Source organism: Martes martes, assembly GCF_963455335.1.
Source record: "Martes martes genome assembly, chromosome: 15".
Lineage (NCBI taxonomy): Eukaryota > Metazoa > Chordata > Mammalia > Carnivora > Mustelidae > Martes > Martes martes.
Genome location: NC_137903.1, coordinates 64,004,089 through 64,017,970, shown reverse-complemented (window position 1 = coordinate 64,017,970; position 13,882 = coordinate 64,004,089). Strand labels below are relative to the sequence as shown.

Sequence of the window (13,882 nt, the reverse complement as noted above, 5' to 3'; positions counted from 1 at the left end):
AGGTGACTGGGGGTTGGGCAAAAAGGGAAAAGGAGGTCATGAGGTACAAATTTCTGGCCACAGAATAGTAAGCCAGGGATGTAATTGGAGCACGATGACTGTATTCAATAATACTGTACTGCACACTACGTAACTTCACACGGTGACAGGAAAAACTAGACTTTGTGGTCATCATTTTACAGTGTATACAGATATTCAATCATTATGTTGTCTATCTGAAACTAATATAATGTTGTATGTCAATTATATGTAAAGGAAAAAAATACTCAAAGTTCCTCAAAGAAATACCACTATGATATTTTTCTGTACCTCCTCTTGAATTACAATAACCTACCCGGAATCGCTTCTCTGTGTATCTGTTTTCTTAACGGACTGCTAACTCTTGAAAGGGAATGTCATCTATTTGCACTAGCATCTTATAATAAACACCACATGCAATATTTTACATATGACAGGCACTTAAAGAGTCAATACACTGACAAACCTAAACTACAGATCTTCTGGGAACACATCAGGGCTGTTTGACAAAAGCGCATCATCAGATTTACCTGCTCAACTTACACAGATCGCTCTGGCAGGAGGAAGGCAAAGAAGAAACATCTCAAACACGATCTTAAATAATTCTACAGTATCACTCCCTATAAAATGTCACAAACCGAAGTTATTTTTTCTAGAAGTATTTAAAATTTCAGTAATCTACACAAAAGTATTCCAAATCCAAGAAAAGGTGAGACTTCCGTTTTCTTACAACACTAAGCGTTCTTTCCACTGAGAACTTTACTTGTCATTCAAGTAGCAGAAACGAAGAGTCCACACGTCCTTTACAATTAAACAATCCGCCGGTCTGTTTTATTTTTAAATAAAAATCAATTTGTAGGCATGTAATTGTCTGAGCAATCTATCTATATCTGAGCATTGTAATTTCATAGGCAAACTGGAACTCCAAGTTATTTTTATATTCCTAAACTAACAAACTGGTATCAGTGGGAGATGCTAAGAACAGAGTGAGAGGCTCTTAACGTGTCAGAAATTGACATTCAAGGTTCTAGTTACCTTCAAGTGCATGTAAAGGTCTGTAACATGGAAGTGATTCGTAATTTTACAAAAGCAGCAAATGCTGAGTTTTAGAGACATTAAAAAGTAAAAATTTATATTGATACTGCCCAGTTCTGAGTCTACCCTGCACTGCATATTAAAACAAGTCAAGAAAATCCCAAGACTGTTTTAGCAAATGCTCCATCTAGAATTTCTCTTACACATAGCTCTGAAAATGGTTTTACCTGAAATCAAGCACGGCTTAAGTTTTCTGTTTTATTTTATCGCGATTCACGGGCGAAACCACGTGTAGGGTGTAAATCCCGTTTGCATCTCCCGGCTGGGTTTGTGCCTTGACTTCCTCCTCCCTGAAACACCACTACGAACGTACAGCGCTGTCATTAAGAGCTCAGCTTGAAATCAGGTAATGGGTACAGTGCTTAAGACTTTTAAAAACATGTCTTCGGGGGATTATTAAATAAATGTAGGTGCTCAACAAACGGTAGCTGTGAAACATCTATTACTCGTAGGGGTTTCTCAAGGACTCCGGGGTAGAGACATTTTCAGTGCTGGCCCAACCATCGGTGTCTCTTCCCTGAGGAACGCACGCCTGTCCTCTGAAGTGGCTCCTCGGGCGCAAGTGCCCTGTACACTCCCCCAGCGTCCTACGGGATCGACCGCCCTGCTTCTTTGCAAACAAGTCCCACACCTAAGCTAGTCGGCCAAAACACGGGCAGATGGATCCGTGCTACACAATGATGCAAGAGAGCGCCCAAACAGAGGACAGAGAAACAACAAAAAGGAGACTGCAGCCGACAGCCCAGACGGAAGAGAACGCTGCCCTTCTCCCGGCCGGCAGGTCCAGCGGCAGCGGGTCCGGCAGCAGCAGGTCCCCCCCCGGCTGGCCGCGGCGCGTTCTGGGCGCCCCGCTCGGCGCAGCGGGATGTTCCACGGCTCAACTCCCATCAAGAGACAGGTTCGCTTTGGAGAGTAAAAGCTTAACAAGTACCTCCACGTGGAGAACAATTTCGAATGGAAAGCTATGTAGGCAGGAACTGCTACACTGGTTGGACTCCTCTGCTTCAAGTGACAAGATGTCGTGGCCCACAGAGGTGGAAACAAAGGCCGCTTCCAGGAGTGACTCCCAGTCGAACGACCTCCCACAGTCGGTTTTAAAAGTTTTAAAAGGACGGGTCAAAGAGGCAACCCCCTCTGCAAGTGAAAAACCTAGTTTACTTCGGAAGTTGCTACTGTCTGCGTACCCCGGCCCGTAACTCCCTCTGACACAGCTGAGTACTGAAACTCATGCCTCTTCCCCAGAAACCGGGCCGGTCCCGGCGCCCTCTCCGGCAGATGATGAAGCCGCCCGGCGGGATGTCCTCGGAGCGATGTAATGAATGAACAGTATGGCTTGTAGAGACGCTCTACCCTCCACGGATTTGCCTTTCTCTCAATGGGCCTCGGTTTTCTCATTTACATGATATTAATTTTCTCCTGATGAAGAGTTAAATCAAGTATAAATTTTTAAAAATTACCAGATAAAAGAACAGATTAGAAATAGGTGTGTGTTTTTAACTATCTACTGACACCATCATAACTTCAATTAATACTGAATGGGGGGTGGATAATATTTACTATTTTGATTAACACCCGTAACGAGGGCAACGATTTACTGAATGGTTACTGTGTAGCTACTAGCACTGACTGTGCTTAACCATTTCCGTTAATACTCACAATGACCTATGAAATATATTATCTCCATTTTATAGGTGAATAAAGTCTCAAAAGATTGGGGAAATTGCCTGAAGTCCAAAGCTTGTAACAAATCCCTCATTCACACCCGGAACTACCTGACCCTAAAGGACTCTTCTCTCAACTACTTCAGAGTTTCTCTGAAAAACAGCAGCAAAGAGATGTAGCAACCTGTAGGAGGAACTAAATAATCTCTTGTTTTTTTAATTAACATACAATGTATTATTTGCTCCAGGGGTCAGTCTCACACACTTCACAGCACTCACCATAGCACATACCCTCCCCAATGTCCATCATTCAGACACCTCATCCCTACCCACCACGCCCCCAGCAACCCTCAGTTTGTTTCCTGAGATTGAGTCTCTTGTGGTTTGTCTCCCTCTCTGGTTTCGTCTTGCTTCATTTTTCCCTCCCCTCCTCTACAATCCTCTGTCTTGTTTCTCAAATTCCTCATGGCAGTGAGATCATATGATAATTGTCTTTCTCTGATTGACTTACTTCGCTCAGCATAATACCCTCTAGTTCTATCCATGTCACTGCAAATGGCAAGATTTCATTTCTTTTGATGGCTGCATAGTATTCCACCACACACACACACACACACACACACACACACACACACACACACACACACACTCACTCATCTTCTTTAACCATTCATCTCTTGATATTTATCTAGGCTCTTTCCGTAGTTGGGCTATTGTGGACATTGCTGCTATAAACATTGGGGTGCATGTGCCCCTTCGGATCACTAGGTTTATATTTTGGGGGGGAAATAACCAAAACTAAATAATCTTAAGCAAATACAATACCAGTTCCTGCAAGCGCTAAATTACATTTGACAACTCAACACTCCAATTGCTCTTCAATTGCCGAACAGAAGTCACTGTTAAATGGAAAGTTCTTCTGTTAATCCATTAGATCTAGTTAAAAAGCTGGATCTGGGAATCATCTCTTACCTGTGCTGCCATCACCACTCTCCATAGATGGTTTACTGGTTTCTGACGGATTGTTCATTCTTGAGTCTGCAATGAATGAGAGGCGAATGAGGTTTTTTAAAAATTGGGGATGTGGTTAGGAAGGCAAAATTGTGGCAAAGGAAAGGTTTAAGAATATTGACTAATGTTACATTAATTAATGTTCAAAAACATCAAATGTAACTGTTACATCACAACATGATTTTTGATGATTTGTGTAACTAATGTTACATTAATTAATGTTCAAAAACATCAAAGAATACTGACTAATGTTAATTAATGTTCAAAAACAGATAGTGTCAACACTAAAACATTGGAAATTGTAATAAAAGTTTTATCTGAAAGAAATTCAGGATTCCTTTAACCCTGAAGTGATCCACAAATAAGCTCTCTTTCCAAAGAATTTTAACTTTCTCCTAACAAAGATAACTGAAATCTAACCAGGAAAAAATTACAATAAAGTCTGACATGTAAATGTAATAAATAAAATATGAAGCATAAAATACTTCAAAGAAACAAACTAGGGCCAAGCACCTTACAGAGTAAAACATGTTACTCTCAAAGAAAGCTTCTTTTTCTCATAAGCCTTTGCATTTGCTAGTTACAATCAAAACAATTCACCAGTACTCTTCCTAAAAGACTGTACAGTAACTCAACCTAACAGAATAAAAAGAAAGCATGTCTAAGAAAAAAATCTCCTTATTTACTCCCTACCCAAACTATGCGTCAAAGCGAGACTATGTCAAATTCATACCCCAACCATAAACCAGTCGAAGAAGGTGCACCACAAGGCATGACAGATATATCTAATAATTTCAAAATTGAACCACAACCACACCCACCTAAAAACACACTCGTGATATCCCATATGAACCTCCTGACCTGGGTTTATCTCCTTAAGGGTTATCTCTTTAATGAAGGTTTTCATAGTAAAAAGTTTTCATCAAGCAATATCAAGTATCCCAGGAGATATACAAGAGACAAGAACAAGTCTGTTTTTCTTCCACCTTTTTAACAGGGTAAAACCTAAATATACATTTAATACATACCTTACTGTATTTCTACTAGCAACCCAAATTTAGCATATTTGTAATCAAGTTTGCTATCAACCAAGTTCCCCCTTTTCCCCTACTGAGTTAAGAACCATTTAACTATAATTATTAGTTTAGAATAAGTAAACTACATATATTTGATTTTTTCACTCAAGGGTACATTTTGTCATCTGCTTTAATGTTTAACTAGGAAACCAAAACCGTCATCGGAAGTCCCAACCACGCTGTCCATAGCTGCTTTATCCAAATGCACAAGTGATGAGAGAGAATCAAGAGTCCTCCTCATAAATTTCATTTCCAACCTGGACGCTGTGTGATAGCGTTTCTCACACAGGTTTTGAAACAGATGCTTGTCTTACAGTCTTAAGCAGTTTTATCATATCTTTAGTTTGTTCTTCAGATGTTCGAAGGATTCAAATTCGTTTTTTCTGTGGTCATAAAGGAGAGCAGTTCTACAACTTCCTTGCATCTACTGCACAGAAAAATTTAAATGTCACTGAAAGCATACTAAGGTTTGAAAGGAACAGGTGTACAACTTAGTGAAAACCAGCTTTCTGAATGACTTAACCCAAATCTTACGGAAGTCCACAAAGATCACAACAAATGTTAATACACCATTAAACATACATTCTGCTCAATGCTTCCTGTAGAATGGTTAAAGAAAGTGGGAGAAGTATGAACCAGTTAATATTCATAAAAAGGGTAACATATCTTTTATACAAAGAAGTAGGAATAATTCTTAACAAGTCATGAGCCTGTGCTTGTGAAACTCATACCCTAATTTCCACACATCTAAATTAAAAATTATGTCACAGGTACTGTGTGACTCTTCTAAGCATTTTCTATTGAATTGCAGAGCTTTAGAGACATCGAACAAAATTAATTCACGCATACATACACATGTAAATAAAACAAAATTCTGATTAACTGTACAACAATGTGAAAACTGTTCAAATGACAGTTACTGTTCATTACAAATAATAGAGATACAATTTCCAATTCTAAAATATAATGCTAAAAATATTTCAAAAGGTATTTTCCTTTTCTTTCTTGAGTTCCCAACATAGTAGATGTAAAAGAGTAAATACAAGTAAGTTCTCTTTTGATATTTGGTTTTTTGTTTTGTTTTCTCTCTCTCTGGGCACACTGAGCTGTGTATGAGTCTAACACACAGTCTACAAACTGTTCTTGGATGGAACTCTTGACATCAGTTTGTTGTTTTAATTGTGGTTTTTATTGTGCTACACAAATATTACTACTGTCTTGAGTTTTAGGTCATTCCTTCTGCCTAACAATGTAAACATTTTCAGAACTATCATTTAATTTTATCCTTAGCAACTGTGAAGGAGATGGGGGGGTGGTTAAGCCTCAAATTTTCAAGCACGAAAAATGACGTACAGGAAAAAAAAATCACTTGCAAAGGCTTTCAACCTAAAGCACCTACGTCCTGGGAGTTTATAGCAGCTGACTCTCCAGGTGACCAGAGTAACCTAAGGAAGTTTCAAGAATTTTGCATACAAACAGACAAATCTCAACACAAAATAGAGCCACCAGGAGTCACAGTGCGTCTCAATCTATTTTAAATCTCAGTTACCAAAGACAAGTTTATATAATCAAGCGTCACACCCCCTCTCCTAACAGGTTTGTTGTTCTACAGAAAGAACTCTAAATATAGGCTTTCTAGCACTTAAAATTGTTTTCTGAAGAACAGAAGTTTTTTTTTTTTTTAAATAAAAAAGGCTAATATCGGCCAAAATTTGAAAAGTTGATAGTTTCTCAAAGCTGGAAACTGATCAACGAACAGTCCTATGGCAGGAACCGCTGCGATGGCCCTCTGCGATGGCCCTCTGCGTCAGTATTCATGGGAGCCATTCTGCACTGGGGCTCCGCCTCGTTTTTCACTGTCCACTTTTGGTTTTTATATAAGACATTGACATTAGGTATGCAAAACATTTTTATTAATATGTACACATTTTTTAGGTACACTTGATAATACTGTTTCAGATTTAGAGTGTTTTTAGAACTACATGAAATGCTCCCAAAAGATATTTCCAAAAAGCAAAAATGTACTCTGTTTAAGGTGAATTCCAAATCTACACTATTTACTGAAAATGTCCTCTGAACCAGAAGAGCTGGTGGTAGGGAGGGACCTACTGCAAATTCAAGTATGCTCGTGCCTTGCAAATGCTTTCCTACTTCTCTGCTCAATCCACCTCTCCCCTCCCTCCCTGAGCTGGTTGCATATGCGATTAAGCATTTATGCATAGTCAACCCCACACACGCCATTTCCATACTAAAGCTTATAAGAAAGAACTGTGCTGGTACCCACCTAGAACATAGTCACTGCAGTCCAGCATTGCTGTGAGGTCTTCTAGAGGTTCAGACAGTCCAGAGCAAGGAAGAAACAGGTAGCAGTTTGGGGTGGGGGGAAGAAGGTACTACTATTTCTAACAAATCTACACTATGTTCTTAAGAGAACAAGGGTGGGAGGTGGAAAGTGGATTAGGGGGCGAGGCAAAATACAACTTCAGTTACACCATAGCAATCTTCAACTGAATAAGGAAACTTCAGTTGCTCAGAGGAGTTTTAGTCTCTCCTACCAGCTAGGACTGACATTGTCAAGGCAACTGAAGCATGAAAAGTTCCCCTTTTTGTAATAAAATAGAAACAAAGATTGCAGCTGGCAGTTTCCATAATGAAGCTTAATCAGTATGCGTGTGATTAGGGCCTTATGCAAATCTCTCCTCGTTAGCACAGCAGCCAGCACTTTGAAGTCCACGAACAATTCATTTACAGAACACACTGAAAGCACTCCCTGCATAATTTAAATCATTGCATAAATATTTATCAGCCCATTTGCATATTAATTGGCAGTGCATGAAGGGAAAAATTATCTCCTGAGTGCCAGCATAATAATTAGGAGGATAAAATGAGATTTCTTCCAATGGCCTGGCTCCTCGGACCTAACTTGAGATAGTACCGGGGGAGAAGGGAGAGACAGGAGACAGAGTTCTGTTAAAATGGCACTGAAATGACTCGTACAAATTAGAAACAACTCTACAGACTTAAGCACCTTTAATCTTATTCCTGCTGGCAACAATGACTTCAGTAATAAGAGGATTTGCAAAAAGCTTTCTACACAATCCAAATAATCCCAAGGAAACAATTAGCAAGGTAGAAGCAGAACACAGGGCTGTCAAGATGGTGCTAGCCTACTGATAGGGAATTTTCCAAATATTAACGTGCACTGTCTGGGGAGAGTCCTACTTTAAAACAAGGCAACAATGTAAACTCAACAATATAAACCTAGAAGTAGTGCAAGAGCTGTAAAATTATTTTCAAGAGTATGGAAATTCATCATCTATAAATCTTTTCAGACTACTAAATTAACCGACCAGATTAGCCGAATGCCACATATCATGCAGCATCCTTCCCCCGTCGAAATCTAAAGTAGAAGACGGTTCATTATTTACAATATCAATCATCAAAAAAACGGGTCATACAAATTATGGACTTAGTCTTTTCAAGTAAATTCCACCTCATGTAGAGGAAAAATATGTATTTATACTCTTTACTAGAGAATATATCTATTCAATTTAAAGTAAATTTACAAGGTAAAACATCAATCCAAAACTTTTTAGGCATTATGACAAGACATTCCACTGTAATTACCATAAACAACTCAGGAAAAGACTTATAAAAATCCCATGAAGTAGGTATTACTGACTTCTTTGTGTTTAAAAAAAAAAAAAAAAAGAGGAAACTGAGGCAGAGTGAGCTAAAGCACTTTACCCAATGTGACACTAATAATTTGGAGTCAGATTTAAAATCGGATTTTGCTGATAACAAAACCTGAGCTCTTGCCTATTATTACACATTGTGGCCCAGAGGTACACTTATGGAAGTAGCAGGCATGGGGGGCTTAAAAAGGGCAGCAGATTAACACAGCTTGTTTTCAGTGCAGTGAGGATACTAATAACTGGTGACAAAGATTTTGTGTTTAAAAGTCCAGTATGTACAGATACACAGAAGAGTGCACTAGAATTGAGGGGAGTTCTCCAGGGTATTATCCCGTTAACAACTTTTTATTTAAAACTAGTCTTCAAGCATGCCATGTGTCTGATTATTAAAAATACGTGTTTTTAAACAGATTTTTATTCATTTATTTGTCAGAGGGAGAGGGAGAGAGAAGGCACAAGCAGGGGGAGCAGCAGGCAGAGCAAGAAGCAGGCTCCCCCCTGATCAAGGAGCCTGCTGTGGGACTGGATCCCAGGACCCCGGGATCACGACTTGAGCCAAAGGCAGATGCTCAACCAACTCAGCCACCCAAGTGTCCCCCAAATACGTACGTTTTCCCAACATTAAGGTTGAAATGAAACTCAACGTGCATATGTGGACACAAAAGACAAGATTTCTATAACAGAACTTTAAAAAGGTTTCTTTGCAAGTCAATAAATTAGGTAGGAACAGAACCAAAACTCTCTCTCAAGTTCTAGACAAGCACTCTATTTGTACTGCTAGTCCTTCTGTTGTGCAGAATCACAAAATCCCTATGAGGGGAGAGTTTACAGGGGAGAAATGTAACACTGCCACTCTGTACCAGAGAGACTAAGTTCCTTCCCTTTTTGAACCCTAATTTTCTCATCTGTAAAATCAGAGATCTCTTCCACGAGGCTGCTATGAGGATAAAGGGGCCTGTGCCTCTCAGACCCGATCATGGGGCGAGGCATGAGGCAGCTGTGCCAGCGGACAGAGACGACGACACAGGATAAGCAAGCTACCGCCTTCAAGAGCACCAAGTTTACTCAATAATAATTCCCAACACTTTGTAGTAAAACAATAAAGATTGTATTACACAACAAAATACAAAATTCAAATGAGTTTTGAAAGCCTTGGACTATACAAGCTGTACTTGGTGAGAAAATATCAGAAGCAGTGACTGTGACGGGTATGGCGGGGACATCAATGTATGTTTCTTTCCCTCTTCTTTTGCCTTCATAAAACTACATTTACTGCCTATACTTACTATTATAGACGATCTCTGCAACTCACCATCTACTTTTTATGCTGTTTGCAATGGCACTTCTAAGCGACCTTTCTTACACCAATTTGGTCTTTCACAAATCAGCTAAGTGTGACTTGAGGCCTCAGCCAGGCCACCACTGCCAACTACGAAGCGTTTGCTGGACGGTGCCCTTTCAGGGGCGGGGCTTTGGCAGTGTACTAACTACCCCCCTCAAGCCAAGAGAGTGGCACAGGGCCTCTGCAGAGCAGGGAGCCTAGAGCTCAGCAGCTGACAGAGGCTGCTATCCAGAGAGGGACCCCGTCCCCTCTGCTGCAAGTCGTGCGTTATCCTCACTCCAGGAACAGGAAGAGGGGCAAGCGGCGGCAGCGCTGAGATGCAGCTGTCCGGGGTGACGGGAGCCTCACCCGTGCGGCGGACTTCATTACAACGGGAAGGACAAGAAAACTCCCCTTCGCCACCCTCGATGTAGGTATTCTGCGCATTCTAAAAGGCAGGGTTAAATACTAGAAGGCTGTCTAGGCCTCTACAGATGGACTGTAGGAGGCTGGCTACCATCCATCTCTCCCCTGCAGTCCCCCAACCATGGCAAAGTCAGACCCAAAAGAAGGGAACAGAGAGCTTTCCCACAAAGCTCAAGCATTCACTGTATTGGGCCCTCTGTCTGAAATAACAGATTAAAACTTAACCTAAAAAGAATACCCTTCTAAAAATAGAAATTTCTGGAAAGTTTTGTAGGGCTGTCAGTCATTCACACTTTAGCACAAATTAATCCAATTCAACTGCTTTCCTTTAACACCTCACTGAGGAGTTTTAGGGTGGTAATAATTGTTCCCATTGGAAAAAGGCCAGTAAATACTCTTATAAAATAAATGCTGTTAGCTGACCTGTACTTGGGGGATGGGGAAAGGGTTCACAGAAAGCAGAAAATAGGAAATAGTAGCGTACAGTAGTATAAAAAGGAGCTGAAAGACAAAGTTAAAATTCACATACTTCAAAATTAGGCTTAAAACTGAGGCTTTTTATATTTTTCATTATTATTATTATTATTTTAGTAATTTCTACACCCAGTGTGGGGCTTGAACTCCTGATCCTGGGATCAAGAGTTGCATGCCCCTCCAACTGAGTCAGCCAGGCACCCCTGAGCCTTTTCTTTAAGAATGGGAAGAAATGCTCTTCCCGGATCCAGAATTCATGGCTCACAGCATCTGTATTAGAGTAATTTTTCACTCATGATCGTATGGCTAGTCTCAGTCTCATTAGAAAGGCAACTGAGGACAATAACAACTCAATGACAAAGTAGATTTTTAAAACACATATTTTGGGTATGAGGGAACAGAGGCAGGCCTGTACTCCACCGACCTCACTTATCAAATCCCAACCTGGTCACAGGCTAGATGAACAGCCGACTGTACACCCCTGGACTGGCCATCCAGCTAGTTTGGGGAACGGGAAGGTACAATCGGCAACTGGTCCCCAGCACTTCCTGTCTGCCTCTCGGTAGGATTTTTCATCTCCTAGCTCCACTGCTTTCACTCCTAGGCAATCTCAATTGCCTTTTTATTTTTTAAAGATTTTATTCATTTATTGGACAGAAAGAGACACAGGGAAAGAGGGAACACAAGCTGGGGGAGTGGGAGAGGGAGAAGCAGACTCCCCCCTGAGAAGGGAGCCCAACGTGGGGCTCGACCCTAGGACCCTGAGATCATGACCTGAGAGCCAAAGGCAGCCGCTTAAGGACTGAGCCACCCCGGCTCCTGCAATTGTCTTTTTAATCCTCACCTATTTTCAAAATCTACCACTACTTTAATCTCCTCACCAGCTTCTTTACAGAAAACAATGACACTGCTTCAGCAGATGCTCAGTAATACAAAAATGTTTTATTAGCTCAAGAATTATAAACCGTTATCTTACCAAAAACCTCATCCCAAAACTCATCACCCACAGAAAGCCTAAAATAATTTACTAAGGCTCAAATACAAAAGAACGTTCTAGGATCTGGAAATTTCTTAGATCCAAAATCAAGTGATGGGTATCAGCATTGGCACTATTCCTATGCACGGAATATCACAGTATATGTGAATGATATCCCCCCCACCCCAAGGCTGCAATATGGAATTTCAGAGCTTAAGAAGAACAGATTTAAGAAAACAATGTCTGCTGTATTTACGAAAAATCTTCGATGGGCAAACACCAAGACAGAATCTATTTTTATCATTCTGGCAAATAAGCACTGCCAGATAACAAGAGATCGGAGGGACGGTTTTCTTTCCTAAAAACCAAACTGAGGCCTAGAGAATGACTCGCAGGTCACACTACTAAGTGGCAGAGAAAGCAGGGGCTAAAGGACATAACAAGGAGGCATGAGAGGAAAGTAAGTAAAATAAAATATGCTGAAACTCTTACCCATGACACGGAGATCTGTAGTTGGTTGGTCAATTAAAAAGGTCAACTTAAATATCATAAAACCATTATATACATAAACATTTCATGTTAACAGGAAGTACATAAACATACATTTATTTACTCATCCTTTGATGGTGGACCAAAGCCTTTGCTTTAAAACTGAGTCCACTCATTTGAGTTTCCTCTTCTTTTCTAGGTGAACCATATCCTTTAATACTTAGTCCAGTATTCAGTTTCAATTTCTTGAGCTTTGTTTCTCAAGCTTTTCATATTTTACATATATATTAAGAATATAAAATCCTCAAGAAGAATTTCATGAAACAATACTCCTTCCTAGATACAGTACAATATGATATATATTTTTTAACTGCTGATTTCAACCTACTGAATTGACTTCATGACCCACGGATTGAAAAACTGCTTTAAAAGTAAGACAAGGGGCGCCTGGGTGGCTCAGTGGGTTAGAGCCTCTGCCTTCAGCTCGGGTCATGATCCCGGGGTCCTGGGATCGAGCCCCGCATTGGGCTTCCTGCTCGGTCAGGAGCCTGCTTCCTCCTCTCTCTACCTGCCTACTTGTGATCTCTGTCTGTCAAATAAATAAATAAAAATCTTTTAAAAATATATAAAAAAAAGTAAGACAAGAACGCGGGGCGCCTGGGTGGCTCAGGCAGTTCAGCAGCCCACTCTCGGTTCCGGCTCAGGTCATGACCTCAGGGCCCTGGGACGGAGCCTGTGCTGTTCCCCACGCTCAGGGAGGGTCTGCTTGAGGATTCTCTCTCCCTCTCCCTCGCTCCTCTACCCCCTGCATACACTCTCTCTCTCTAAAATAAAAGAAAAAGGCAAGAACTTAAAAGACACAGCAAGCACTGAGAGCACAGAATCTTTTTCTTTCTTTTTTAAAGAACATTTGATCCATAATATTTTACAGCTCTTTTCTCACATCTAATTCAGCAGTATTTTCAGTAATTATCCTTTATCTACTCTTTTCAAAACATTCAACCTAAGTTTTCACAGAGACGTCATCTCCCCCTTTTCTCTTCCTTAGTTGATATAATAACGGTTTAAACCGTGGAACTAAGTGAGAGTCCAACCGGACGGGACAGGCTTGGGAGCGCAGACAAGGACCGGTGCTGCGGGCTGGCCGGCCTCCGAGGGGCGGCAGACAGCACAGACAGACAGACGAACGCGTTCCACTCCCCGCAGGGCGTCAGCGTGTTCGAAGCAGGAACCGTCCAGGCAGCGGTGAGTCCGAGGAGTCCTTCGGCCGCCGGTTCGCTAGGAAAGCCGCCCCGCGAGACAGCAGCGAGCTCAAGTGAAGAGGCTGGAGCTTCTGCACTTTTCCGTAACTTCTGCCAACACACGTACCACCGTCGTGCACTGAGCCCACCCGCCGCTCGGTCGAACACTGCGGCGTCCTTTAGTAGACGGATCATTGTAGAATTCAATCCTGCATTTCTTGGTTGTGAAGTTTGAATTCCGCACAGCTCTACTGAAGGGTCGCCATCGTACTGCACGCACCTGTCTAGTTCACCCTATCATTCGGTTTGATTCTGTAACTGTCTTTTCTTTTTTCTAGTTTACGGAGTTTTGCAAAGTCACTGATTTCATGCACGAGCACATTCAACAAATACTGACTA

The 13,882-nt window shown here is 41.1% G+C and overlaps 1 protein-coding gene across 2 annotated transcripts in view; it reads right to left on the bottom strand.

The window, feature by feature from the left end:
* The window catches only part of POU2F1 (POU class 2 homeobox 1), a 169,254-nt gene that overhangs the window by 67,492 nt on the left and 87,880 nt on the right, over positions 1–13,882 (bottom strand). For both annotated transcript variants that reach the window (XM_080824126.1, XM_080824127.1), the window contains exon 2: positions 3,747–3,812. In XM_080824126.1, coding sequence (XP_080680252.1) covers positions 3,747–3,812 — 66 coding nt within the window. The remainder of the gene's footprint in view (positions 1–3,746; positions 3,813–13,882) is intronic.